Raw genomic sequence first — 26,406 nt, 5'->3', positions numbered from 1 at the left:
ATAGAGTCCCTCTAGTCTTCACATTCCATCCCACTAATCTCAAAGTCCAAAACAACATCCCTTCGAGCCTGCACTAGCTTTCAATATGATCTTGGCTGATCATACAATTTCAGTATCCCATCCCCACTTTTTCTCTATGCCCTTTGATCCCTTTAGGCACAAGGGCTACATCCAGCTCCTTCTTGAATATCATAGAACTATAGGATTCCTACAGTGTGGAAACAGGCTCTTTGGCCCAATAAGTCCACACTGACCATCCAGAGAGTAACCCAGCCAGACCTATTCTCCTCCCATATTATCCTACATTTACCCCTGACTAATGCACCTAACATACACATTCCTGAACACTATGGACAATTTAGCATGGCCAATCCACCTGACTTGCACATCTTTGGATTGTGGAAGGAAACCGGAGCACCTGGAAGAAACCCACGCAGACATGGGGAGAATGTGCAAACTCTAAATAGACAGTAGCCCGAGGCTGGAATCGAACCTGGGTCCCTTGTGCTGTGAAACAGCAGTGCTAACCACTGAGCCATCGTGCTGCCCCTATGTCTAACAAACTAGCCCCAACAGCTTTCTGTGGTAGAGAGCTCCACAGGTTTATGACTCTTAAGTTTTATTTTATTCATTCGTGGAATGAGGCATTGCTGGCTAGGCCAGCATTTGTTGCCCATCTTTCATTGCTCTGAGGGCAGTTAAGTGTCAACCATATTGCTGTGGATCTGGAGTCATATGTAGGCCGGATTAGGTAAGGATGGTAGTTTCCTTCCCTACAGGACATTACTGAACCAGATAGGTTTTTCCAACAATTGATAATGGACTCATGGTCATTGTCAGACTCTTAATACCAGATTTTTATTCAAGTTCTACAAGCTACAATGGTGGAATTTGAACCCGGGTCCCCAGAACATTTCCTGGCTCTCTGGATTAAAGGTCCACTGATAAATCCACTAGGCCATTGCCTCCCCCAAGTCAAGAAATTCTTCATCTCAGTCTCGAATGGCTTACCCCTTAGTCTTGGACTGTGACCCCTAGCTCTGGACTTTCCCAATATCGGGAACATTCTTCCCACATTTAGCCTGACCAGTCCTATCAGGATTTTGTATGTTTCTATGAGATCCAGATACACAACATCTGCCAATTTACCCTTGTCCACTCTACTGGTTACATCCTCAAAAAATTCCAGAAGATATGTCAAGCTTGATTTCCCTTTAGTGAATCCATAGTGATTTGGACCAATTACATCCAAGTGCTCAGTTAGTACATCCTTAATAATTGACTCCAGCATTTTCCTCATCCTCGATGTCAGGCTGACTGGCTTATAATTTCCCATTTTCTCTCTCCTCCCTCTTTTAAAAAGTGGGATTACATCAACTACCCTCCAGTCCACTGGATCTCTTCTCGAGTCCATAGAATGCTAGAAAATGATCACCAATGCATCCACTATTTTTAGGGCCATTTAAGTACTCTGCAATGCAGAACATCAGACCTTGGAGATTGAGTTTTGATCCCTCAATTTCCCCAATACTATTTCCTGACTAATAAGGATTTCCTTCAGTTACTCCTTCATGTTTAACCCTCTTACCCTGGCATTTCAGGAAGGTTATTTGTGTCCTCTTTAGTAAAGACAGATCCAAAGTATAGCTTCTTAACCAGTCTGCCATGAGAGCCCTTGTCACATGTCTTACTGAAGTCCACATGGACTGTATCAACTGCACTACCCTCAACTATGCATCTAGTCACTTACCTTGAAATATTGAAATGAAATTTATTACTGTGCTCTCCCCCGTACAAAGCCATGCTGACTATCCTTGACTAATCCTTGCCCCTCCGAGTGGAGACTAATTTTGTCCTTGGAATATTTTTCCAAACATTAAGAATAGTTTATATCCTCAATCATCACAACATCCTAAGCCACTAGACTGCATTAATTTAGTGGATGCCATACTAGTTAAACTGCCACAAGAAAACAGGCATAAGTGAAAAACAAAAGATGTTTTAAATAACTGGCATGCACTTCAACACAGAAAGCCATCAGCTGTAGACTAGTCACAGATTGGTAAATTCATAACAAAGTTGTTGTGTTTATTTCTAACGATGTCACTGCATCTCAGGTAATTCACAGTATGTGAAGCATTTGAAATAATACATGCAAATATTTGGGAAATAAAACTGTTCACTCTTAAATTATCAAATTCATTTTGTGTTCATTACAATAGTATCCACTACTCCTTTGTTAAAAGACTTAAAACTGTTTTACTTGTTTTGAAATCTCTCTCTTCCACCTCCTTTGAAGACCTCCTGTCTGCGTTGAAAGCATACTTTTTCCGCTTTGCAATCCCACTGTTCTCTTGCAGCATCACCCATCCTCTGGTGCCTCCCCTGAAGACCTCCTTCCCCAATCTTTTCCCTCCTACCCTTTTCCATCCTCTCCCTATCGCAATTTTGAACACTTCTAGCAAGCTTTGTTTTACTTTCTTTACTACAAAGAAATGAATCTCAGTATGTCTGGCCTCTCCTCTTAACTAAAACTCCATATCTCTGGGCTCATAATGAATTTCTTCCACATACTCCTCCTGACATTTTTCTTCAACTTAGATGTCCAAAACTCCACCTAACTGAAACCTTACTAATGATTTTATAAGACTTAATATTATCTCTCCACTTTTAAACTCCACACCCAGTTTATAAAACTGCTTGGCTGCATGAATGAACTGATATCCAGAGCCATCAGTTCAGTTTCCACTGTTGCACATTGTGAAGTTAAACTGTCGAAATCTGACCAGAAAAATAGCCATGAAAATTGGTGAATTGTAAAAATGCAGCTTGAGCCCTTCAGGAAGAGACCAGCTACAACTAGTTTCACACAATTTTTACTGGACTGGGTCATAATTTATTGCCCTTCCCTAATTGTCAAGAGGGCACTTAATATTCATCCACAGTGCTGTAGATTTAGAGTCACATGTAGGCCAGACCAGGGAAGGACAACAGAACTCTTTCTCTAAGTAATATTAGTGAATTAGATGGCTTTTTATCGCAATTGACAATGATTTCATGGTCAGCATTAGACTAGCTTATTGTCCAAGATTTTTATTACTTTCAAATTCTATCATTTGTCATGGTGAGATTTGAACACCTGTCCCCTGAACATTAACTTGGCATTCTGAATTAGTCATAGAGTCAATGACGCTATCACTTAATACCACTACTTCCCTTTAATTTACTGAATGCTGACAACTTAACTGAGATGAGCGATAGGAATTGTAGCAACCAATTTGCTCACGGCAAGAACCCATGACATGATGAAAGTAACCACCTAATATATTTCTAAATAATGTTAAATAAATAGCTGTCAAGATACAGATCAACTTTCCTGCTTATTTTCAACATACTTGAAGACAATACAAAGATGATACAACAAACAACATTATGAAGAGGATGTAATGATTATGCAAAAGGATATAGTCTAAGTAAGAGAGCAAATGTTTGGCGGATTGAGAAATAAAGTCACCAAATTAATACGTTTCCGTACCCAGAGAGTGCTGAGAATGTGGAACTGACAAGTAGCCCAGGCTTTTAATTTGAAGGCATTCAAAGGGACACTACATAAATAGATGAGGGAAATTTTTTTTAGATTAGATTAGATTAGATTACTGACAGTGTTGAAACAGGCCCTTCGGCCCAACAAGTCCACACCGCCCCGCCGAAGCGCAACCCACCCATACCCCTACATTTACCCCTTACCTAACACTACGGGCAATTTAGCATGGCCAATTCACCCCTGACCTGCACATCTTTGGACTGTGGGAGGAAACGTGAGCACCCGGAGGAAACCCACGCAGACACGGGGAGAACGTGCAAACTCCACACAGTTAGTCGCCTGAGGTGGGAATTGAACCCGGGTCTCTGGCGCTGTGAGGCAGCAGTGCTAACCACTGTGCCACCGTGCTGCCCATGAAATGAAATAGACGATTAAGGTAATAACTAGATGAGAAAGACTAAAGGAGGATATAGTGGAGCATAGTTTTCCATCCATGTAAAGGTTGGGCTGAATGGTTTATTCCTGTGCTCTTTACAGGGCAACCTCAATTATCCAAAAGACACGGGTGGGGAGTATTTTATTCGGATAATACAGTTTACCTAAGCTTCGGGACCTTGAGATCTTGTTCAGATAATCACGGTTGCCCTGTATTCTGTAATTCTTTGTAACTAGTCCAGATGTCTGAACCCTTATTTCCTGAAACTGAGAGTGGCACCCATGGCTCCTGAGTTGGAGATTCCTGGCTTGAAGTACCACTCCAGAGGCCAGATTAGGTAATATAATCTGGACTGGATTTCATTGCAGTATTGTGGGAGTGCTGCACTGTCAGACTTGCCAATTATTAAATTGAAATCCTGTCTGTCCTGTTAGGTGAATGTAAACAATCCTGTTGCTCTATTTGGAAAATAACTAGAGATTCCTTGTCCTGACCAATATTTATTACTCCACTAACTTTTGACTAATATTTATTGCACAGTGAAATAGGATAATCAGTTATTAAATTGATCACTGCCTGACAACAATTACATATCAGAATTAACAAATTGGTTGAAAACAGCCTCATATCTTATGCAAACTGGAGGGACTAAGGTGTTTTGGGCACAGATCAGTGGAAAAGCAAGCTTTTCTTTAGAATACTCTGAAGCTCTCTTAGACTTCTGGCTGAGCTTCAGGAGCATTCTCCCAAACATATTGTGACCCTTTGTCAGAGCATGAAGTTATAATTCAGTTGTCACAGCTTGGTTAGGTCTTTTCAAGAGCAAATAATCATGGCCACTTCCACAGCCACTTCCGCCCCTCACAATTCCTCATGCATCACAAGTGACATCACTTCCGCCCCTCACTTCATCGCTGATGTAAGTCAGCCCTGCCTCAGCTGAGGGCCACACTCTCACAGAACTGTAAAGGACGCCTTCTGTACTACATCCTCAGGAGAACTCATACTCTCAACAAACAGTATTTCAACTCCATCTCAAACATCAAAAACTGTAAGTACAACAAACTTTTATCTACCCACTTCTATAACCAGCACTCCTCAAACATTCCAGTAGATTCCCCCGGCCTCTGGAACTGCTCGGACGTCATTAGCTATGGGGCTGGTGCAGCCACCATCCCCACGCTGATTGATGACGTCACTACCGCCCCCATCATGGCCGCTTCCACAGCCACTTCCAGCCCTCATGCACCACACGTGACATCACTTCCGCCCCTCACATCATTGCTGATGCCACCGCCGCTCCCTCACCACCTGACGCCTGAAGGAAGAACGCCTCATCTTCCGCCTTGGAACACTTCAACCCCAGGGCATCAATGTGGACTTCACCAGTTTCCTCATTTCCCCTTCCCCCAGCTGCAAACTTCCAGCTCAGCACTGTCCCCATGACTTGTCTTACCTGCCTATCTTCCTTTCCACCTATCCACTCCAACCTCCTCTCTGACCTATCATCTTCATCCCCTCCCCCACTCACCTATTGTACTCTATGCTACTTTCTCCCCACCCCCACCCTCCTCTCATTTATCTCTCCACCCTTCAGGCACACTGCCTGTATTCCTGATGAAGGACTTTTGCCCGAAACGTCAATTTTCCTGCTCCTCGGATGCTGTCTGGCCTGCTGTGCTTTTCCAGCACCACTCTAATCTAGACTCTGGTTTCCAGCATCTGCAGTCATTGTTTTTACCTGTCTGGCAAATAAAAACCAATTGTATTTTTGTATGTCAAAAATCACATATTTCCGGTACTAAAAGGTATTAGTGAGTTATATAGATCTCTATACACATTCTTTAATTCTGTGGTCACTATCACTTGCTTATATGTTTGCTTATATATTAACTGGTAAAATTAAAGAAAACTCAAAGCTGTTTATCAGTGCATCAAGAGCAAGTGGGTGACTAAGGGAAAGGGTGGGCCTATCAGATATATACGGTAACATGTGCATTGTTGTAGATGATGTGGGCAAGGTTCTTAATGAATGTTTTACCTTTATCCTCATAAAGGAGAGGAATAATAGAACCACAGAATCCCTACAGTGTGGAAAGAGGTCATTCGTGTGGGCCATAGTCCGCCCTTAGTGGTGGACAGATATTGAGAAATAGGATCAACTGTTACTTGAAAAAGCACAGATTAATTCGGGATAGGCTAAATGACTATGTACCAGCTAATCTGACATAAGTGCTGGGTAAATTGTTGGAATCATTGAGGTGAAAGCGGTGAAAATTAGATCACTTAAGGTTTTGTTCTCCTTAACAGAACTGATAAGATGTTGAACTTTATTCTCTTTTGTCACCCTGCAGTTTGAATACATGGCACAGCACCTGGTTTTTGCCAATTGCATTCCACTCATTTTAAAGTTTTTCAATCAGAACATCATGTCCTACATTACAGCAAAGAACAGGTAAGGCTCCTGAATTCGTTCTGTATTTGCATGATGTACTGTATTCAATCCTTCTGAAAGGGGAATCATTTTTTAAACTAGTTGCACAATGAATAAATTGCACTGGGATCAAGTGTTTATGTCCAAGTGCTTGGCTACCATGCTTTTTCAGTTGTCTACATGGGAGTGATGAAACAAAAGCATATCTCTCTAACATAGAGTTGAATGGGTGGCGCTAGAAAAGTACAGCAGGTCAGGCAGCAAAGAAAATTCCATAGGTTAGCTGCCCCCGAGACAGCATTTATTTTCCTAATCTGTCTTAAAAATTGGATCTCCTTTTCATTAATTGGGTGCCCTAGTTCTAATCTGTTGTGCAAGGGGAAACATTTGTTAGGAATCTATCTTGTGATGCACCCTCAGGATAGTAATGTTTTAATAAGTTCATGTTTTATTCTCCTAATCTTCATTGAGTAAAGGCCCAGCCTGTTCAAATTTCCTTCATTAAATAAGCCCTTTCAGAAATGAGTCAGGCAAGTCATCTTTGAGCTGCTTCTAATGCAGTTATGTCCTTTTTCAAATTTGTGAACACTATTCCAGATGCATTCTCATCAAGGTCCTGTTAAGCTGTAGTAAAATTTCTATACTCTCGTATTCCATTCCCCCTTCCCATGTGAGGAAAATTAAGCTGTTTAGCCCACCGAGTCTGCTTCACCATTTGATCGTGGCTGTTCTGTTTCTCGGTCTCATTTTCCTGTCTTCTCCTGGAAATCTTTGATCCCCTTACCAATCAATAACCTATATCTGCCTCTGTCTTAAATACACACAAAGACTTTGCTTCCACGGGCACCACACTCTGGCTAAGAAATTTCACCTTATGTATGTTCTCAAGGGTCATCTCTTCACTGTGAGGTTGCACCCTCTGGCTTCAGTCTCTCCTACTAATGGAAACATCTTCTCCACGTCCATTCTAACCAGGCCTCTCAACGTTTGCAATTTTTACTCCGATTTCCCACCCCTCCACCACCACCATCACCCCAACCTTTTAAACTCCATCATGTCTAGACCTAGAGTCCTCACCTGCTCCTTAAATAACAAGTCCTTCATCTGAGATTGTTCTTATAAACCTTCTGTGGACCCCCTCCAACACCAGCACATCCTTCATTGGATACAAGGCCCAAAACTGCTATCACTATTCCAAATGCAGTCTGACCAGAGTCTTAATTCTTTAATTCTGTGGTCACTATCACTGATCCTAGCTTTAGTTGTACATTTCTGCAATTGTATTTTCGCCATCTTGAAATGAATGCTAGTGTTGCATTTGCCTTCCTAAATTGCAATTGAACCTGCAATCTTGGGACACTCCTGAAGCTTGCCCCATTTAGAAGATGGATAGTCTACTCCTCTAATCTTCCTACCAAAGTGCATAACCTCTCAATTTCACGCATTGTTATCCATCTGACACTTTTTTGCCCACTCTCCCAAACTGTCCAAGTTCTTCTGCAGCCTCCCCACTTCCTCAACAATACCTGTTCCTTCACCTATTCCATTTGCCTTCATAATCAAATGTTTTACCTTCAAACTAACTTTTACGATACCATGGCATTCATATCTGTCTACACCTCTAAATTCTGCAGTCTGTGTTCATTTAAATAGCGTAGTCTTCTAATCTTCCTGCCAACGTAGTTGTATGAAGTTTAATTTTCCAAATTTTTACCCATTCACTCAACCTATCCACATCCCTTTGCAGTCTCTTATCTTCTCCTGACAGCTTGTTTTCTTTCCTGGCTTGGTATCATCAGCAAATTTAGATACTTTACATTTGATTCTCACATCCAAGTCATTGACATAAATTGCTAATAGTAATCCCCAGCACTGATCCCTGTAGCAACATCTGGCTAAAGTTTGCTGACCAGAGAGGGAACCATTTATCCCAAGTGGCTGTTTTCTGTTAGCTATCTATACATCTATTCATTCTAATATGCTATCCCTTACACCATTAACTCATATTTTGTTTCATAACTTCTGTTATGGCACTTTATCAAATGCCTTTTGGAAATCCAAGTACACCACATCCACAGGTTCCTTGACCACTGGGTTAAGGTTGGTAATTTGTGTAGAATTAATGAGTGAGAATGTGTCCTACTATTTCATGTAACTGATATGTGAATGCACTGAACCTTCTTTTACCATAAATATCTTTTTTTTTTGTTTTTGAAAACAAATTTTAAATGTTAAGAACCAATGCTTTCCTGGCTGAAACAGTAAGATTAAGCAGCACATAAACATAATCCATTTGAACTACTCATTGCCAAAGTGTAATTTGGGGCTCTGCATTTTATTTATTTTCTCCTTTATTCATGGATATTTTGGTATCACTTGCAAAGCTAAATTTATTGTTAATTGCTGTTGAATTCACTGGCTTATTAGGGAATTTCAGTAGGCAGCTGAGAGTCAACCACGTTGCTGTGGTTCTGAAGTCATATGCAGGCCAGACCAGGTAAGAAGTATCGCTGAAAATAGCTTTAATTTCCAGATTTATTAATTGAGTTATAAACCTCCCCAGCTGTATTGTGGGATTTGAGCCCATAGTCCCCAACCATTAGCTTAGGCCTTTGAATTATTAGTCTAGTGGCATTATCATGACACCGCCACTCTCTCTGTCATCCTTAGGATAGGGAGGGGAGGCTATCAAATTTTATTCATTAATCCCAGTTGGAAATAATTATGTTAGCACGCAAGATAGAAGTGCCAAACTAAGCTAAAATACTTTGCACAAAAGAATAATTTAATATAATGGAACAATCCTAACATGAAAATTGCCATATAGAAAACATTAATTATATTGTTAGTACAGTGGAATCAAACCTGAGAAGAAAAATTAATGTAATATATTCTTACGCATTTTTATCAAACTACTGTTAGCTACACTTTCTCTGAATAAAATCTACGGACATCCCTGATATTTCTTTGCCACCCTTACTATAAATAACACAGTTAAAAAGACCACTTGCTAATCTGTGGGGATTCCATTATCTGGTATCTGAGCAGCAACTCAGCATGTGCATTTTGTGAAATTGTGTGCATGTAGGCTGTGAATTGATCATTTATTTTGAAGAATCTCAAATCTCAAGTATGTGCCTGTAGGATTTTTGGATATGCAAAGTTACTGTAATTACAAATTTGATTTTAAGGCCCCGCTATCCTATCCATGCTATTCTGTCAAAGCTTCCAAACATGAATTTTCAATAAAATGTCTTCTACATTTTGTAACTGGATCTGGATTTGCTAACCATGGCATCCTACTTTGAAATGTTCAGATTCAGGAGATTGGAAAATGCATACCACTTTTTCAGTGTTGATTGCCTGAATTGGGTTTTATTTTAAGAAAAATATTTTTATCATAGCACAAATGTAGAATGATAAAGTTGTAATGAATTAAATCATCCCTTGACTTTGAATTAAGTTATGATCAGCAAAACACAAATGAGATAGTCTCTAGAGAGATTTCATGACAAATTCATAATATAATTCTTGATGTTATATGAGGTAGCAAAAGGAATGAGGTGATGTTCAATATGAGTAGTTTCTCTGATACTGAACGAGCCCGTGTATACATTCAGCAAGACCTGGACAACATTGAATAGGTTGACAAGTGGGTAGGAACATTCATCCTGCATAATTGCTAAAAGATGATCTCACTGGACTAGCGTATTAGAAATCAAGCCCTGTTGTTTATTCCTGGAATTTGGACAAAGTTATGTTTTTTATTAAATGTGCATAATTTCCCAATTTCCAAACTCTAACTCACTTATAAACCTCCCCGACCCCCTACTTGCTGCTCCTTAGTTTTCCTCCTTGCTTGTAAGAAGTACGTAGCAACTGGCTCAGGCTTGTCGTGTCTCTGACTTATTAGTTAAAAGCACCAGCTTACAGTAACTATAAAGGGAAATAAGCTGGCTGACTTCAGGCTTGAAATGTACTTTTACTGCAGAGAAAAGAAGTCTGATGGCCTCTGACCAAACATTCATGTTTAGCTACCTGGGAATCTGTCACATTTTTGTTGGCAGGCAGAAGGCCTTTATCATTGACCCCAATCATCATTCTCCAGACAGAGTAGCTACATATTGGTAGCCATATTTCCTGCAGTGATTTGAATGAGGTTAGCCAGGTGCGGGTTATAGAATATGAGTTGTCTGATTGGGACTGTTGACCTGGTCCAATCAGGGAGTCCTGACTAACAGATATAAACAGGAGTGTCAGGGATTCTGTTCATTCTAGGAACCACTTTGAGTTAGCTGGGTCAGTGTTATGTACTATGCACGTGTAAATAAAGGGTGACTTGGTGACGGGATAACGTCCTTCCTGGAGTTATTTCGGTGGCAATGAGAGAAAAACGTGACTCTGAAGAGATTTGCTCGCAACAGTCATCTTTGACTTGGGGCAAGCGTTTCTGGCATCATGTTGCTATTTGGGAAGCTTGACTCGTTCAATCCTTCCATTGAAGACTGGGTCAATACGTGGAAAAAATGTATTATTTTTTCTGGGGCAGATGAAAAGTAATGAATAATGTTCCTGACAGCTTGTGGACCTGCAACTTTTTTGACTGTTAGAAACCTAAGTTTTCCTGAGGCCCCAGATGCTGAAACCATTTAATAGTTGTTGGATTTAGCTAAGGAATATTACGACCCCAAGCTGCCTCTAATTCTAAAAAGCTATTGGTTTTACTTGGAAGTTCGAGAACCAGGAGAATCTATATAGGAATTTTTGACAAGTTTAAGATGACTGATAGAGACATGTGATTTTAGTTAAGCCTTAAGTGAAATGCTGAGAGACCATTTGGTATGTGGGATTAATGATGTTACCCTGCACAAGTACCCACAGGCTGAAGCCCAGCTGGACTTCAAACAGGTACTGCAATTGGCTTTGACATTAGAAAATGTGGCAAGTGGAGCTTATGAGTTAGAGAGTATACCGATGCAAGTGGATACCCTTGTCAGGTCATCTGTACTTGGGGAACACCACCAGAGAAAAGATAATTGCAGAGCCTCAGTCAAGAAATATCCTGAACAGAGGGACTCTCGGTCAGTCCCATAGCGAAACACCAAATTTTCTTCAGGATCTGGGCTGACAAGCCATTGTAGTTGCTGCTGGTATACAGACTCAAGACGTCAAAAGAGACCCACTAGGCCTGAATTGAATAAGAGAATTCAGGCCATTATCTAGGAGAATACAAAGCCCGGGAAGTCCATCTACAGTTGGCTTGGAGCAGTTAAATTCCTTAGCAACATCCAAATCAGAACTAATCAAAATAAAAGTCTGGTTAAATGTCACCCAGTTCTAACGGAGGTCAATGCCAGGGCGGCTGTATCAGTGATTGCAGAACCAGTCTTTACCAAGACTCACTGCGGACTCCACCCCTTAAGTTTGCATTCAAATTTGGCCAGGCTGAGAACCTATACCTGGGAGATGCTACAAATTAAGAATACAACTTTGAATCCAGTTTGGTCCCAAGCTTGATGGGGTGAAATTAGTTGAGAAAGATTCAATTTGATTGGCTTAATATTTTTTGATGAGAAAATGGCTGCCTGTATGAAGTCCTAATTAAATACCTGAAAATTTTTCAGAAAGGTCTAGGCACTATCAGAAGAGCTAAGGCCAGCTTACATGTTGATAAAGAAGCAATTCTATGAGTCTGCAAGGCATGCCCAGTGCCATTTACTTTATGGGCAAAAGTAGAAGCAGATGTCAGAAGACTGGAAAGGAAAGAACCATCAAACCGGTCCAGATTGTGGACTGGGCACTGGTTAACCCTATTGGTTCACCTTTGTGAGCATTTTAAACAAATGGCAACCATTTTTCGCAACTGGATTAATACCCAATCCCTCACATAGAAGACTGGCAGGGTGGGTGCCTTCACATCGACATGACCAAACGTATCTGAAATTGCAATTAGATGAGGATTCTGAGATGTATGCTATAATTAATACCCACAACAGTTTGTTCCAATAAAACAGACTGTTATTTTGGGTATCAGCAGCCATTTTCCAGGGGATGATGGAAAACATTTTACAAGGTCTACCCCAGATCACCACTTACCTGAATGACATGCTAATAACTGAGAAGACCAATAAAGAGCATTTTGAGAGCTTGGGCTTAGTGCTTAAACATTTTTCCAGGACGGGTGTATGCCTTAGGATGAAATTATGTGTTCCAGGCACTCCAAGTGACCTACTTGATTACAGAATCGACTCGACCTGGTTTCCCATTGGAAGGTAAAGTGAGGGCAATCAAAGTGTCCCGGATCCTATGTCTGTATCAGATTTTGAGGCTTTCCTTGAGTTGGTGAATTATTATAGGAGTAAGTGAGGACTGCAGGTACTGGAGGTCAGAGTCAAAAAGTGTGGCGCTGGAAAAGCACAATTGGTCAGGCAGCATCCGGGGAGCAGGAGAGTCGACATTTCGAGCATAAGCTCTTCATCAGGAATATTCTTTATGCTCGAAATGTCGACTCTCCTCCTCAACTGGTGAGTTATTATATTAGATATTAGATTACTTATAGTATGGAAACAGGCCCTGTGGCCCAACAAGTCCATATCGACCCTCCGAAGAGCAACCCACCCAGACCCATTCCCCTGCATTTACCCCTTCACTTGACACTACGGGCAATTTAGCGTGGCCAATTCACCTAACCTGCACATCTTTGGACTGTAGGAGGAAACCCACGTAGACACAGGGAGAACATGCAAACTCCACACAGACAGGTGACTGAGGTGGGACTCGAACCCAGGTCTCTGGCACTGTGAGGCAGCAGTGCTAACCACTGTGCCACCGTCCCGCCCAAACATTCATATTTAACCTGGCCTTCATCCTGGCACTCTTACATCTACTGAAAAGAGGTCTATCTTGGAAATGGTCTCGCTGGTAAGATAGAACATTGAACATTACAGCTCAGTACAGGTCCTTTGGCCATCGATGTTACGCCGACCTGTGAAACCAATCTGAAGCCTATCTAACCTATGCTATTCCATTTTCATCCACATATTTATCCAAAGACCATTTGAATGCCATTAAAGTTGGCGAGTCTACTTCTGTTGGGGCATGGAGTGCCCTGCCTGCTACTACTCTCTGGGTAAAGAAACTACCTCTGACATTTGTCTTGTATCCATCATCCTTCAACTTACAGCTATGTCCCCGCATTCTAGCTTTTAGGGAAATGAAGAAGCAGCTATTGTCATCTAAAGTGTTGGCACATTACGATCCCAAATGAACTGTGGTACTGACATGCAATACCTCCACATATGGTAGGGTAGTGTTGACTTATTGTTGGCCAAGTGGAAAGGAATGCCCAAAAGCATATACTTCCCTGGACTTAGGCTGATACCAGATGAAGATACGCCCAGTTAGAGAAGGAAGGTTTAGGGGTCATCTTTGTTGTGAGGAAGTTACACCAATATCTTTATGGATGTAAGCCCCTGCTGGGCTACTTAAAGAGGACAGAGCCATGCCGCCCTTAGCATCAGGTCCAATTCAGCAGTGGACTCTCATTCTAAGTGTGTATAATTACAAATTGGAATACTGTCTGGTGGGTCAAGTGGAAAATTCAGATGCTTTGAGCCGCTTCCTACTGGCAGGTACACCACTGGTGATGTCACCACAAGAAGAATCAGTTCTGGTTTTAAACACCTTTCCAGTCACTACTGACAATGCCAGAGTGTGGACACAAAAATATCCCATCATGGCAAAACTAAAACAGTTGGTGTTGATGGGGGAAATCAAAGGGCCATCATCCAATCTGAATTGAAACCTTTCTGGACCCAGTGAGACCAGATCACCATAGAGGACAGTATATTATTATTGGGAGCAAGAGTGATTTTCCCAAGCAAAGGTCGCCACCAGACGTTGATTGAACTTCACCTGGATCATCCAGAGGTTTCCAAAAGGAAGATTGGTAACCAGGATTGGATACTGACATAGCTGTGTTGGTGGCCCTGTTCTCGGCATGCTAGCAAGAACAAAACTTACTGCCAGCAGCTCCCCAACATTTGTGGGAATGCCCAGATAAACCTGGACTCGGTTCATATTGACTACACTGGTCCTTTCATGGGCTGTCTGTTTTTAGTAATTGTGGACACCCATTCAAAGTAGTTGGACATGCATAGAGTTCATTCATCAAACACAAGAAGTGATTGAAAAGTAGCAAGCATCTTTTGAAATATACACTCTCCTGGACGTGCTGGTCTCAGACAATGGGCCATCATTTACTAACAGGGGATTTAAGTATTTCCTAAAGTCAAAGGACATTTGGCATGTAAGGACAGATCCATGCCATCCATCGTCCAGTGGTCAAGCCCAAAAAGCAGGCGAAAATGAGGACTGGACATACTGCAGATTAGAGTCAAGATTAGCATGGTGCTGGAAAAACACAGCAGGTCAGGCAGTGACCAATAGGCAGGAAAATCAACATTTCGGGCAGGAGCCCTTCATTAGGAATCCCCGATTCCTCATCACCATTCCTGATGAAGAGCTCCTGCCCGAAATGTCGATTTTACTGCTCCTTGGATGTTGCCTGACCAGCAAGCCCAACGAGCAGTCCAAACTTTGAAGGCAGGGCTAAAATAAAGTCTACAGCTTCACTCAATACCAAACTGGCCCAGTTTCTGTTCAATTATAAGACTACCCCTCAAGCATCTGCAGAAATAGCTCCAGCAGAGTTGCTAACGGAGCGAAACAGCTCCGTTGGAACAGCTTGTCATGGAGCCCACAAGAGAGCAGGCTATTCTGGACCTAGTGCTTTGCAATGAACCAGACTTTATAAAAGATCTTAAAGTAAGGGAACCCTTAGGAAGTAGCGACCATAATATGGTAGAGTTCAGTCTGGAGTTTGAAAGGGAGAAGGCAAAATCGGATGTAATGGTGTTACAGTTGAATAAAGGTAATTATGAGGGCATGAGAGAGGAACTGACTAAAATAGACTGGAAGCAGAGGCTAACCGGGAAGACAGTAGAGCAAAAATGGCAGGAGTTTGTAGGTATAATTGAGGACACTGTACAGAGGCTCATTCCCAAGAAAAGAAAGATTAACCGGGGAGGGATTAGACAACCTTGGCTGACAAAGGAAGTCAGGAAATGTATTAAAGAAAAAGAGAGATCCTATAAAGTGGCTAAGAACAGTGGGAAATCAGAAGATTGGGAAGGATACAAAAGCAAACAGAGGATAACAAAGAGTGTAATAAGAAATGAGAGGATCAAATATGAAGGTAGGCTAGCCAGTAATATTAGAAATAATAGTAAAAGTTTCTTTCAGTACATAAGAAACAAACGACAGGCAAAAGTAGACATTGGGCCACTTCAAACTGATGCAGGAAGCCTAGTGATGGGAGATAAGGAAATAGCAGGAGAACTTAATAAGTACTTTGCGTCAGTTTTCACAGTGGAAGACATGAGTAATATCCCAAAAATTAAAGGGTGTCACGGGGTTGAGTTGAGTATGGTTGCCATTACGAAAGAGATAGTGCGAGAAAAGTTAAAAAGTCTTAAAATTGATAAATCTCCTGGCCCCGATGGGATACACCCTAGAGTTCTGAGAGAGGTGGCTGAGGAAATAGCAGAGGCATTGGTTGAGATCTTTCAAGAGTCACTGGAGTCAGGAAAGGTCCCGGATGATTGGAAGATGGCTGTTGTAACCCCCTTGTTCAAGAAAGGATCAAGGCAAAAGATGGAAAATTATAGGCCAATCAGCTTAACCTCGGTTGTTGGTAAAATTCTAGAATCCATCATTAAGGATGAGGTTTCTAAATTCTTGGAAGAGCAGAGTCTGATTAGAACAAGTCAACATGGATTTAGTAAAGGGAGGTCATGCCTGACAAACCTGTTGGAATTTTTTGAAGAGGTAACAAGTAGGTTAGACCAGGGAAACCCAGTGGATGTGGTCTATCTAGACTTTCAAAAGGCCTTTGATAAGGTGCCACACGGGAGGCTGCTGAGCAAGGTGAGGGCCCATGGTGTTCGAGGTGAGCTGCTGGGATGGATTGAGGATTGGCTGTCTAACAGAAGGCAGAGAGTTGGGATAAAAGGTTCTTTTTCAGAATGGCAGCCGGTGATGAGCGGTGTCCCGCAGGGTTTGGTGCTGGGGCCACAGCTGTTCGTATTATATATTAATGATTTGGATGAGGGAACCGGGGGCATTCTAGCGAAGTTTGCCAATGATACGAAGTTAGGTGGACAGGCAGGTAGTACTGAGGAAATGGGGAGGCTACAGAAGGATCTAGACAGGTTGGGAGAGTGGTCCAGGAAATGGCTGATGGAATTTAACGTGAGCAAGTGCGAGGTCTTGCATTTTGGCAAAAAGAATAAAAGCATGGACTACTTTCTAAATGGTGAGAAAATTAATAAAGCCAAAGCACAAAGGGATCTGGGAGTGCTAGTCGAGGATTCTCTAAAGGTAAACATGCAGGTTGAGTCTGTGATTAAGAAAGCGAATGCAATGTTATCTCTTATCTCAAGAGGGTTGGAATATAAAAGCAGAGATGTACTACTAAGACTTTATAAAGCTCTGGTTAGGCCCCATTTGGAGTACTGTGTCCAGTTTTGGTCCCCACACCTCAGGAAGGACATACTGGCACTGGAACATGTCCAGCGGAGATTCACACGGATGATCCCTGGAATGACAGGTCTAGCATATGAGGAACGGCTGAGGATACTGGGATTGTATTCGTTGGAGTTTAGAAGATTAAGGGGAGACTTAATAGAGACGTACAAAATAATACATGGCTTGGAAAAGGTGGATGCTAGGAAATTGTTTCCGTTAGACGAGGAGACTAGGACCCGTGGACACAGCCTTAAAATTAGAGGGGGTCATTTCAGAACGGAAATGCGGAGACATTTCTTCAGCCAGAGAGTGGTGGGCCTGTGGAATTCATTGCCGCAGAGTGCAGTGGAAGCCGGGACGCTAAATGTCTTCAAGGCCGAGATTGATAGATTCTTGTTGTCTAGAGGAATTAAGGGCTATGGGGAGAACGCTGGTAAGTGGAGCTGAAATGCGCATCAGCCATGATTGAATGGCGGAGTGGACCCGATGGGCCGAATGGCCTTACTTCCACTCCTATGTCTTATGGTCTTATGGAAAACCCCACACCAGGTTAAACTGGATCGTCCCGGATCTTGGTGTGTGTGGGAGGCGGGCGGTGGAGGAGATAAAAGGAACACCAATACTGGACACTCGACACCTCTAAGTGAGAGAGGCGCTTTACTTCAGGGAATGAAGTTTACTGTCAAAACCATGGGAATGATTTTGTATGGACAAGAGGCATGGTTGATGTGAGGTCAGGTCCCATGACATACAAAGTTTGGTTTGGAGTTGGGGTCCTAAACAAGCTCATGGACCTCATGATACTTGCCATCTCAAATAAAGCAGGAACAAAACATAGCTGGTCCCTCAGAACAGTGGGTTATTTCTATCTTTCTTGCATCGGGGACACCTCTGAGAATGAAACAGGCATGGCAGATGTCGCAGCTTTCATACTGAAGGTGGCGATAAATTTTGGCCGAGATGCTCCAGGTACAAGGGGCAAGCTATGGTCTGTTCCAGGCTGCCAATACCCAAAGAAGATTTTAAGGAACAGGACCTGGTCCAAAAAGGAATGAGCCTACGTCCCAGGACTTGGGGAGGGAAGCAGTGATTGGAACCAAGGTCAGCAGGTGAATGTTATAGAATGAGTTCTGTGATTATGGCTGTTAACCTAATCCAATCAAGGAGTCCAGGCTGACACAAACAGGGTTCTATTCACTGTCTGAGCCGGCTCTGAGCTCGCTGGGTCAGTGTCATACTAGCCTTTGCAGAGTTTTTTTCATTTCCCTTAATACATACGCAAATTCATGGTTGACCACTTGACCAAACAGCAGTGCAAACACCACTTAGTGCGAGTGTCAGCTAAGTTGTTTTTCCAAAGTGCTGTTATCCTTTCTATACTCGTTGGTGTAAGAAACAGCCCTTTTCCTATTTAAGTACACAATCTAAAATACAGAAAAATAGAAAGAAACTATCTTTACAACAGCTCAAACAGAGAATCTAACATTCAGTAGTATTACTATCATCAAATCTTCCACCATAAATATCCTGGAGATCGTTACTGACATGTCATTAAATAGCATGATTTGCTTAAAAACTGGTTATAAGGGCACTTCTGAGGCTACTCCAGCAAGAAAGTTTTAAACAAATACATTAAGAGCTAAGAAAATTAAATAAAAATGCAGTTAGGGTGATGTGTTGTGCCTGCATGATGGGAACAGGTGGATACATTTTTAGTTCAGAGTGACCATATTTCCAGCAAGTGTTGTTTGAGGAGCTCTGGCTCAAATTTGCTGAGCTGAAGTCTGAGTTTTGAACCCTGCGGCACATCAGGGAGCGGGACAGTTAGCTGGATGCTGTGTTTCAGGAGCACTCACTCATTAGGTAAACAATCTCAAATTCAGTCAATGGTCCAAAACAGGAGGATGCAACAATGAGTAAAGCAGGTAGATAGAACCAGGTGGTAATGAAAAGACCTCAGCCATTTAGCTTGTTTTAACCATTTTGAAATTCATGCTCCCTGTGTGGATGACAGCTATAGGGAGGATAGCAAGCTGACCAGGTATAGGAAGATAAAAAAGAGAAATATAGTTGTCATTGGGGATAGTATAGTCAGGAATAGACACTATTGTCTATGGCCAGGACCAAGTGTCCTGAAAGCTGTTTGCCTGCCTGCTTGCTTGCTGACAGGTTCAAGATATCTCACCAGGGCTTTAAAGAAACTTGAATTGTTAGGGGAAAGATCCAGTTGTTGCAGTCCATGCAGGTAGAAAGAGGAAAGAGCTTCTGCTGAGGGATCCGGGGCTAAATTAAAGAGCAGAATTAAAAAGGTGGAAATCTCCAGATTACTACCTGAGCCATAAGCTAAATACGATAGGGTCAGCATGATTAAACAGATAAACCGGTGGTTTAAGATTGAAGTGGGAAAAATGAGTTCAAATTAGTGGGTTGTTGGTACTAGTACTGGAGAAGGAAGGAGCTGTTGTAATGGAATGGGCTCCACCTGAATCATGCTGGGACTAGAGATCTGGCAAATCGCATAACCAGGCCTGTAGGTAGGGCTTTAAACTAAATACTTGGGTGCATGGAAAATTAGTACATCAAAGACAATGGAAAAGATAGGATTGCAGATTGGTGAAGGCATTGATGGTAACCAGAGAATAAACACACTGGCAAAAGCAAATTCAGCAAATTGGATTGCCGCACAGACAATTCTCCTGACTAGAAAACTCCGAGATATTAGCAGGGAGAGATGTACTGCAGCTTCTGAAACCCAGATTCGAGACCCTAGCAACAACTACTATTGGAAAAACTAAAACTAAATGTCTAAGCTTTGGGGGAGATTGACCACACTCATTCACGCTGCTTCTGTTAGAGTCATAGAGTCATGGAGAAGTACAGCACAGAAACAGACCCTTCGGTCCAACTAGTCCATGACAACCAAATGTCCCAACCTAATCTAGTCCCAACTGCCAGCACTTGGCCCATATCCTTCTAAACCCTTCCTATTCAAAGACCCATCCAGATGCCTTTTAAATATTGCAATTGTACCAGCTTCCACCACTTCTGGCAGCTCATTCCATACACTCACCACCCTTTGCATGACAAAGTTGTCCCTTAGGTCTCTTTTACATCTTTTCCTCCCCTACCCTAAGCCTGTGCCCTCTAGTTCTGCACTCGCCCATCCCAGGGAACATTTATCCTGTCCATGCCTCTCATGATTTTATAAACCTCTGAGGTCACCCCTTCAGGGGTGACGCTTCAGGGAAAACAATCAGCCTATTCAGACGTTCCCTGTAGCTCAAATCCTCCAACCCTGGCAACGTCCTTGTAAATCTTTTTTGAACCCTTTCAAGTTTCACAACATCCGTCTGATAGAAGGGACACCAGATTTGCACACAAGGTATTCCAAAAATGGCCGAACCAGTGTCCTGTACAGCTGCAACATGACCTCCCAACTCTTACACTCAGTGCTCTGACCAATAAAGGAAAGCATACCAATCACCTTCTTCATTATCCTATCTACCTGTGACTCTGCTTTCAAGGACCTATGAATCTACACTCCAAGGTCTCTTCATTCAGCAGCACTCCCTAGGACCTTAACATTAAGGATACAAGTCCTGTTCTGATTTGCTTTCCCAAAATGCAACGCCTCGGATTTATCTAAATTAAACTCCATCTGCCACTCCTCAGCCCATTGGCCCATCTGATCAAGATCCCATTGTTATCTGAGGTAACCTTCTTCGCTGTCCACTACACCTCCAATTTTGGTGTCATCTGCAAACTTGCTCCTATGTTCATATCAGGATCATTTATATAAATGAAGAAAAGTAGTAGACCCAACACCGATCCTTGTGGCACACCACTGGTCACAGGCTTCCAGTCTGAAAAAGCAACCCTCCACCACCACCCTCTGTCTTCTACCTTCAAGCAAATTCTATATCTAAATGGTTAGTTTTCCCTGTATTCCATGAGATCTAACCTCGGTAGCCAGTCTCCCAAGGGTAACCTTGTCAAATGCCTTACTGAAGTCCAGATAGATTAAGTCCACTGCTTCTATTGTTTCAACATTAAAAAAAACCAAGGCCTCAAACTGTTTACTTTGTTGGGTTCAACTCGGCAACTTGGCGTCTCTGCCTTAAAACCTCTCCCGAAGAGGTACAGGACAAAATACACCTCTTAAAACCATAGTTTTAATCAATCCCCCTTAAAAGAACCATTAGTACACAAAGATGGCTTCATTTTTAAAAACTGAACCTTACGCTATTAGTATATGACAATATGTATACATTGCGCTGATTCAAAGCATGCAAACATTCACTACAACAGTGCATTTCAATCTGTTTTTTTTTCCCACGACTGAATGCCTCCCAACTTGTGTCATCAAAGTCACGACAATATGCCAACAATTGTATTCTCTCATTCTGCCACATGTATAATTTTCAAATTTAATGGCTGCAATAATGAGCTCCATCTAAACAGTTTGGAATTGTTATCCTTAATTGTTTTCCAAAATCATTAGGAAATTACGATCAGTATATTCAGTTGTCTCGGACACATTACTTGGACATCTTTTTCCGCTGCTGCTGTGCCTCCTTCTTTGACAAAAACTTCCAGTCTCCCTCTGAGGACCCCTTCTCCGGCCTGCAACCTTCCTCCTCCACTTGGTTACCACCCACCACCAGCCTTGTACCCACCCTAGATCTCTTCATTACAGACTGCCAATGTGACATTGGCCTCCTCAATTTTTCCACCTCCTCAATTTTTCCACCCCCTCAGCCACGCCAACCTCAGCCCCTCCAAACATGCAGCGCGCCACTTACTCTGCACCACCCCCTAATTCACCATCAAACCAGCTGACATATAGTCTGGAGAATGGACCTCTATGTCGCAGAGGCCAAACACCAACTCTCTGACACCACGTCCTACTTCCCCCTTGCCCATGACCCCACCGCAACCCATCAGACCAAAATCACCCACACTATCCATGCCATCATTGCTTCTGGTGATCTCCAGAATTTATCCCAATCTGCCTCCAAACTCAGAGTCACCAGGCCCCACACTGCCTGGTTCTACTTTCTTCCCAAGATCCACAAGCCCGACTGACCCACCGTTTCAGCATACTCCTGCCCCACCGAACTCATCTCGCCCTACCTCGACTCCATCCTCTGCCCATTGGTTCAGGCACTTCCCATCTACTTCTGCGACACCTACCATGCCCTCCATCTCTTCAGCAACTTCCAGTTCCCCAGCCTCCAGTGCTTTATCTTCACTATGGACGTGCAGTCCTTATACATGTCCAAACCCTACAAGGATAGCCTCCAGGCCCTCCACTTCTTCCTCTCCAACAGACTCATCCAGTCCCCCTTCACCAATACCTTCCTTCGCCTTGCCAAACTGGTCCTCGCCCTCAATAACGTTTCCTTTAACTCCTCCCATTTCCTCCAAATCAAAGGGGCAGCCATGGGCACCCGGATGGGCCCCAGCTACACCTGCTGTTTGTTAGCTATATTGAACAGTCCCTCTTCAGTCCCTAAACAGGCACTGCGCTCCAACTCTTCTGCCGTTACATCAATGACTGCATTGGTGCAGTGTCCTGCATCCAGGCTGAACTGGAGCAGTTCATCGACTTCGCCCACAACTTCCACCTGTCCCTCAAGTTCACGTGGTCCATCTCGGACACCTCCCACCCCTTCCTTGACCTTGCATTTCCATTTCCAGCGACAGTCTCCAGACAGACATTTGCTACAAACGAACAGACTCCCATAACTACCTGGACTACATCTCCTCGCACCCAGTATCATTTAAGGAATCCATTCCATGTTCACAATGCCTCCACCTCTGTCGCATCTGCTCAGACAAGGAGACATTCCACTCACGAGCATCCCAGATGTTCACCTATTTCAAGCAACGTGCTTTTCCTCCCTCTGTCATCCAGACAGCCCACTGTCACACCACCTCCATTCCCCTCCACCTCTATGCCACTGCTCTAAACCCCCCCACCTAACGCAATAAAGATAGAGTCCCCCTTGTTCTCGCCTATCACCCCACCAGTCTCCACATCCAACGCATCGTCCTTAAACACTTCCGCCAACTCCAACTAGACCCCACCACCAAGAACATCTCTTCCCGTCCCTGCCCCTCTCTGACTTCCTAAAGTCCCGTTCTGCACTCCGCAGCCCCCCCCCCCCAAAAAAAAGAAACTCCCAGGTACTTTCCCCTGCAAATTGAAAAGATGCAAAATCTGCCGGTACACCCCCCCCCCCCCCCCCCCCCAACCTTCAACTCCATCCAGGACGCCAACACAGTCCTTCAAGGTGAGACACAGGTTCACCTGCCTCTCTTCCAACCTAGTTTATTGCATCAGGAGCTCACAATGTGGTCTTCTTTACATCGGGGAGACCAAGCATAAACAGAGGGAACGGTTTGCTGAGCATTGCAGCCAGCCCTGCAGGGGCCATCTGGACTTCCCAGTCACTGCCCATTTTAATTCCCCTTCCTACTGCCTTTCCAACATGACCATCCTTGGCTTCTGAGCATTGGTGATGGAGGGAGTAATGAGCAAACCCCTAAACAATAGCCACCCTGTGGAGCATGGAACAATAGGAGCATGTAAAAAGAATAGAGCAATTATTATGGGTATTTATATGTTGTTGATCCCCGTAGGAAGTAATGATCTTAACAAGATAGCATTTAATATTTAATTTGGAAGTGAGAAAATTGGACCAGAAACAACTATGTTTAACTTCAATAAAGGGAATTGCAGTAAAATGAGACTTGTGTTATCTAATGTGAACTGGATGGATAAATTAGCAGAATGATAGTGTTGCAAAGCTGGTGATTGTAAAGTTGTAAAATGGTGAAAGCATTGTATGGTCCATTTAAAAATGTTTTATGTCTGTGCTTAGAGATTTAAAAATGAATGTCTGTGAGCAGCTTGGGGATTTGCAGATGCACAGAGAGCACTCAAATTGAAAAATTTGTATCAAAAGGCCATACAGTTAGCAGGCCAAGCAGCATTTTTTGAATTTAGCCAATCAGTTTGAATCAGGCCCTTAGCTACCAAAAGCTTATTAAATTTAAATCTGATGGTTTTGACAAAAAACCAATCTATTGTAAGAAATTGATAGGTCATCATGGGTATAAAAGAAGGGGGCAGTTGGACAGATCTCCAGAACTAATTGCCATCTGCTAAGAGATAACAGCTCTCAGCTCTTGGAGAAAGCACCGTCTATTTACCATGGTAACGCGACACACCATCTAAATTTCTGACAGAAGAATCTACAAAGAAGCTTCTTGACAGAAGACTCTACAGCGAAATCATTCCTGGCAGAAGGATCAGCAGAGAAGATGCAGAATATTCTGGAAGACGTAACCTGGCTGTAATTTTGAGACTAAATTCTATTGTTTTGTAATATAAGTGGAACTTATATTTATTGGAACAGTATACCATTAGAATTTTGCGTTAATCAGAAATAGTTAGCAGTTAGAGGGAAATTGTTCAGTCGATTAATGGTTAATTTGTTCACTTAGCATTACATACAAATTGTTACTTGTGGATTGTAAAGTGAGGATCACAAATTTATTTCTCCTAAATACTAGGAGTTGCTGATAAAATGGATTACAGCCTTTCTCATACTCCTTTTAATAGATCAATGGGCAAGGCACTCCTTTTTGGGTGATACTGTTTTAGTTCTCAGAGAGGAGGTCAATGTTTACTTTGTAACAATAGTGGACAATTATCAGCAGATATTCAAGGAGGTAATTCAAGACTCTCAGCAAAAATACATCCCAGCATTGAGGAAAGATTCTGAGAGAAATCAACTATGGCTAACCAAGGAAGTTAAGGAACCTATGAAGTTGAAAGAAAAAGCATATGAGACCAAAGTCGGTGATAGCCCCGAAGATTGGGATAAATTCTGAATTCAACCAGGGAGGACTAAAAAGATAATGAAGAGAGAGAAAATGAACTACGAGAGCAAGTTACCAAGGAACATGAAAATTGACAAGAAGAGCTTCTTTAAATGTATAAAAAGGAAGCGCCCCTTATAAAATAAATCTGGGGAGGTCATTTTGGGGAACAAGGACATGGCAGCAGAGTTAAACAGATATTTTGCATCCATCTTTAAAACAGCCCATTAATTGTAAGGATAATGGGGGAGGAATTAAGTACTGTAATTATTGCTGGAGAAGTTGTGCTAGACAACTTATGAAGCTAAAGGCAAATGTGTCCATTGGCCCTGATGGCTTAGTTAGTGGATTCATTGAAGATTATTTTCTGAAAATTGTTGGATTCTAGAAAACTGTCAGTGTGACATCTCTAGTCGAAAACAGATGGAAGCAAAAATAGGTAAATATCAGAAATTGGCCTAACATCTCTGGTTGGAAAATCTATTGGAATCTATTATTAAGAAAATAATATCTGCACATTTGGAAAAGCAATCCATATCAGCATGGCTTCATGAAAGTGAACTCATGCCTGACTAATTTCTTAGAGTTTTTCGAGGAAATCTCAACCAGAGTGGACAGAGCAGGATCAGAAGATGTGTTGTCCTTCTGGCTGTTGACAAGGTACCACACAAAAGGTTATAGCATAAGATAAAAGCCGACTGTGTTGGAGGTTGTATATTAGGATGGATAGAGAATTGGCTAATAGGATTATTTTTCAGACTTGCGAACTGTGACCAGTGGGGTTCCACGGGGTTCAGTCCTGGGACCACAATTATTTATTGTATATATTAATGACTTGGAGGAAGAAAATGAATATACTGTAGCCAAATTTGCAGACAACACAAAAATAGATGGGAAGGCAGGTTGTGAGAGGACTGAAAACAGTTTACAAAGAGATAATTGATAGGTTAGGTAAGTGGGCAAAATGTTGGCAAATGGAGTGTAAAGTGGTAAAATGCAAAATTATTCATCTGAGACGGTAGAACAAAAGAACAGTGTTATTTAAATCGAGAAAAACTGCAGAAAGATTTAACACAAAGGGAGTTAATAGTAATTGTACATGAAATAAAGCTAAAATGTAGAAGCAGCAGATAATCAGAAAGGTTACCGGAATGTTGGCCCTTATTTCAAGGGCATTGTAGTGTAAAAATAGGGAAGTCTTACAGCAACTATGCAAGGTGCTGAGATCATATCTGGATTACTGATGAGTAGTTTTGATCCCTTTTTTAATCAGTTCATGGGATGTGGGTGATATTGTGCAGGCCAGCATTTATTGCCCATCCCTAATTGCCCAGAGGGCAGTGAAGAGTTAACATGTTGCCGTGGATCTGGAGTCACACGTAAGCCAGACCAGGTAAGGATGGCAGTTTCCTTCTGAAAAGGACATTAGTGAACGAGATGGGTTTTTCCAACATTCAACAATGGATTTATAGCCGTTAGTTGACTCTTAATTCTAGTGTTTTAATTCAGTGCAAA

General features: G+C 42.3%; 1 protein-coding gene across 3 annotated transcripts in view; it reads left to right on the top strand.

Moving 5' to 3' along the window:
• LOC140467524 (striatin-interacting protein 1 homolog) overlaps window positions 1-26,406 on the top strand; it is a 188,609-nt gene that overhangs the window by 136,805 nt on the left and 25,398 nt on the right. For all 3 annotated transcript variants that reach the window (XM_072563969.1, XM_072563967.1, XM_072563968.1), the window contains one exon: window positions 6,335-6,435. In XM_072563969.1, the coding sequence (XP_072420070.1) occupies window positions 6,335-6,435 (101 nt within the window). The remainder of the gene's footprint in view (window positions 1-6,334; window positions 6,436-26,406) is intronic.

This window comes from Chiloscyllium punctatum, chromosome 45, assembly GCF_047496795.1.
Source record: "Chiloscyllium punctatum isolate Juve2018m chromosome 45, sChiPun1.3, whole genome shotgun sequence".
In the NCBI taxonomy this organism is placed as follows: Eukaryota; Metazoa; Chordata; class Chondrichthyes; order Orectolobiformes; family Hemiscylliidae; genus Chiloscyllium; species Chiloscyllium punctatum.
This window is presented reverse-complemented; position numbering and strand designations above follow the sequence as displayed.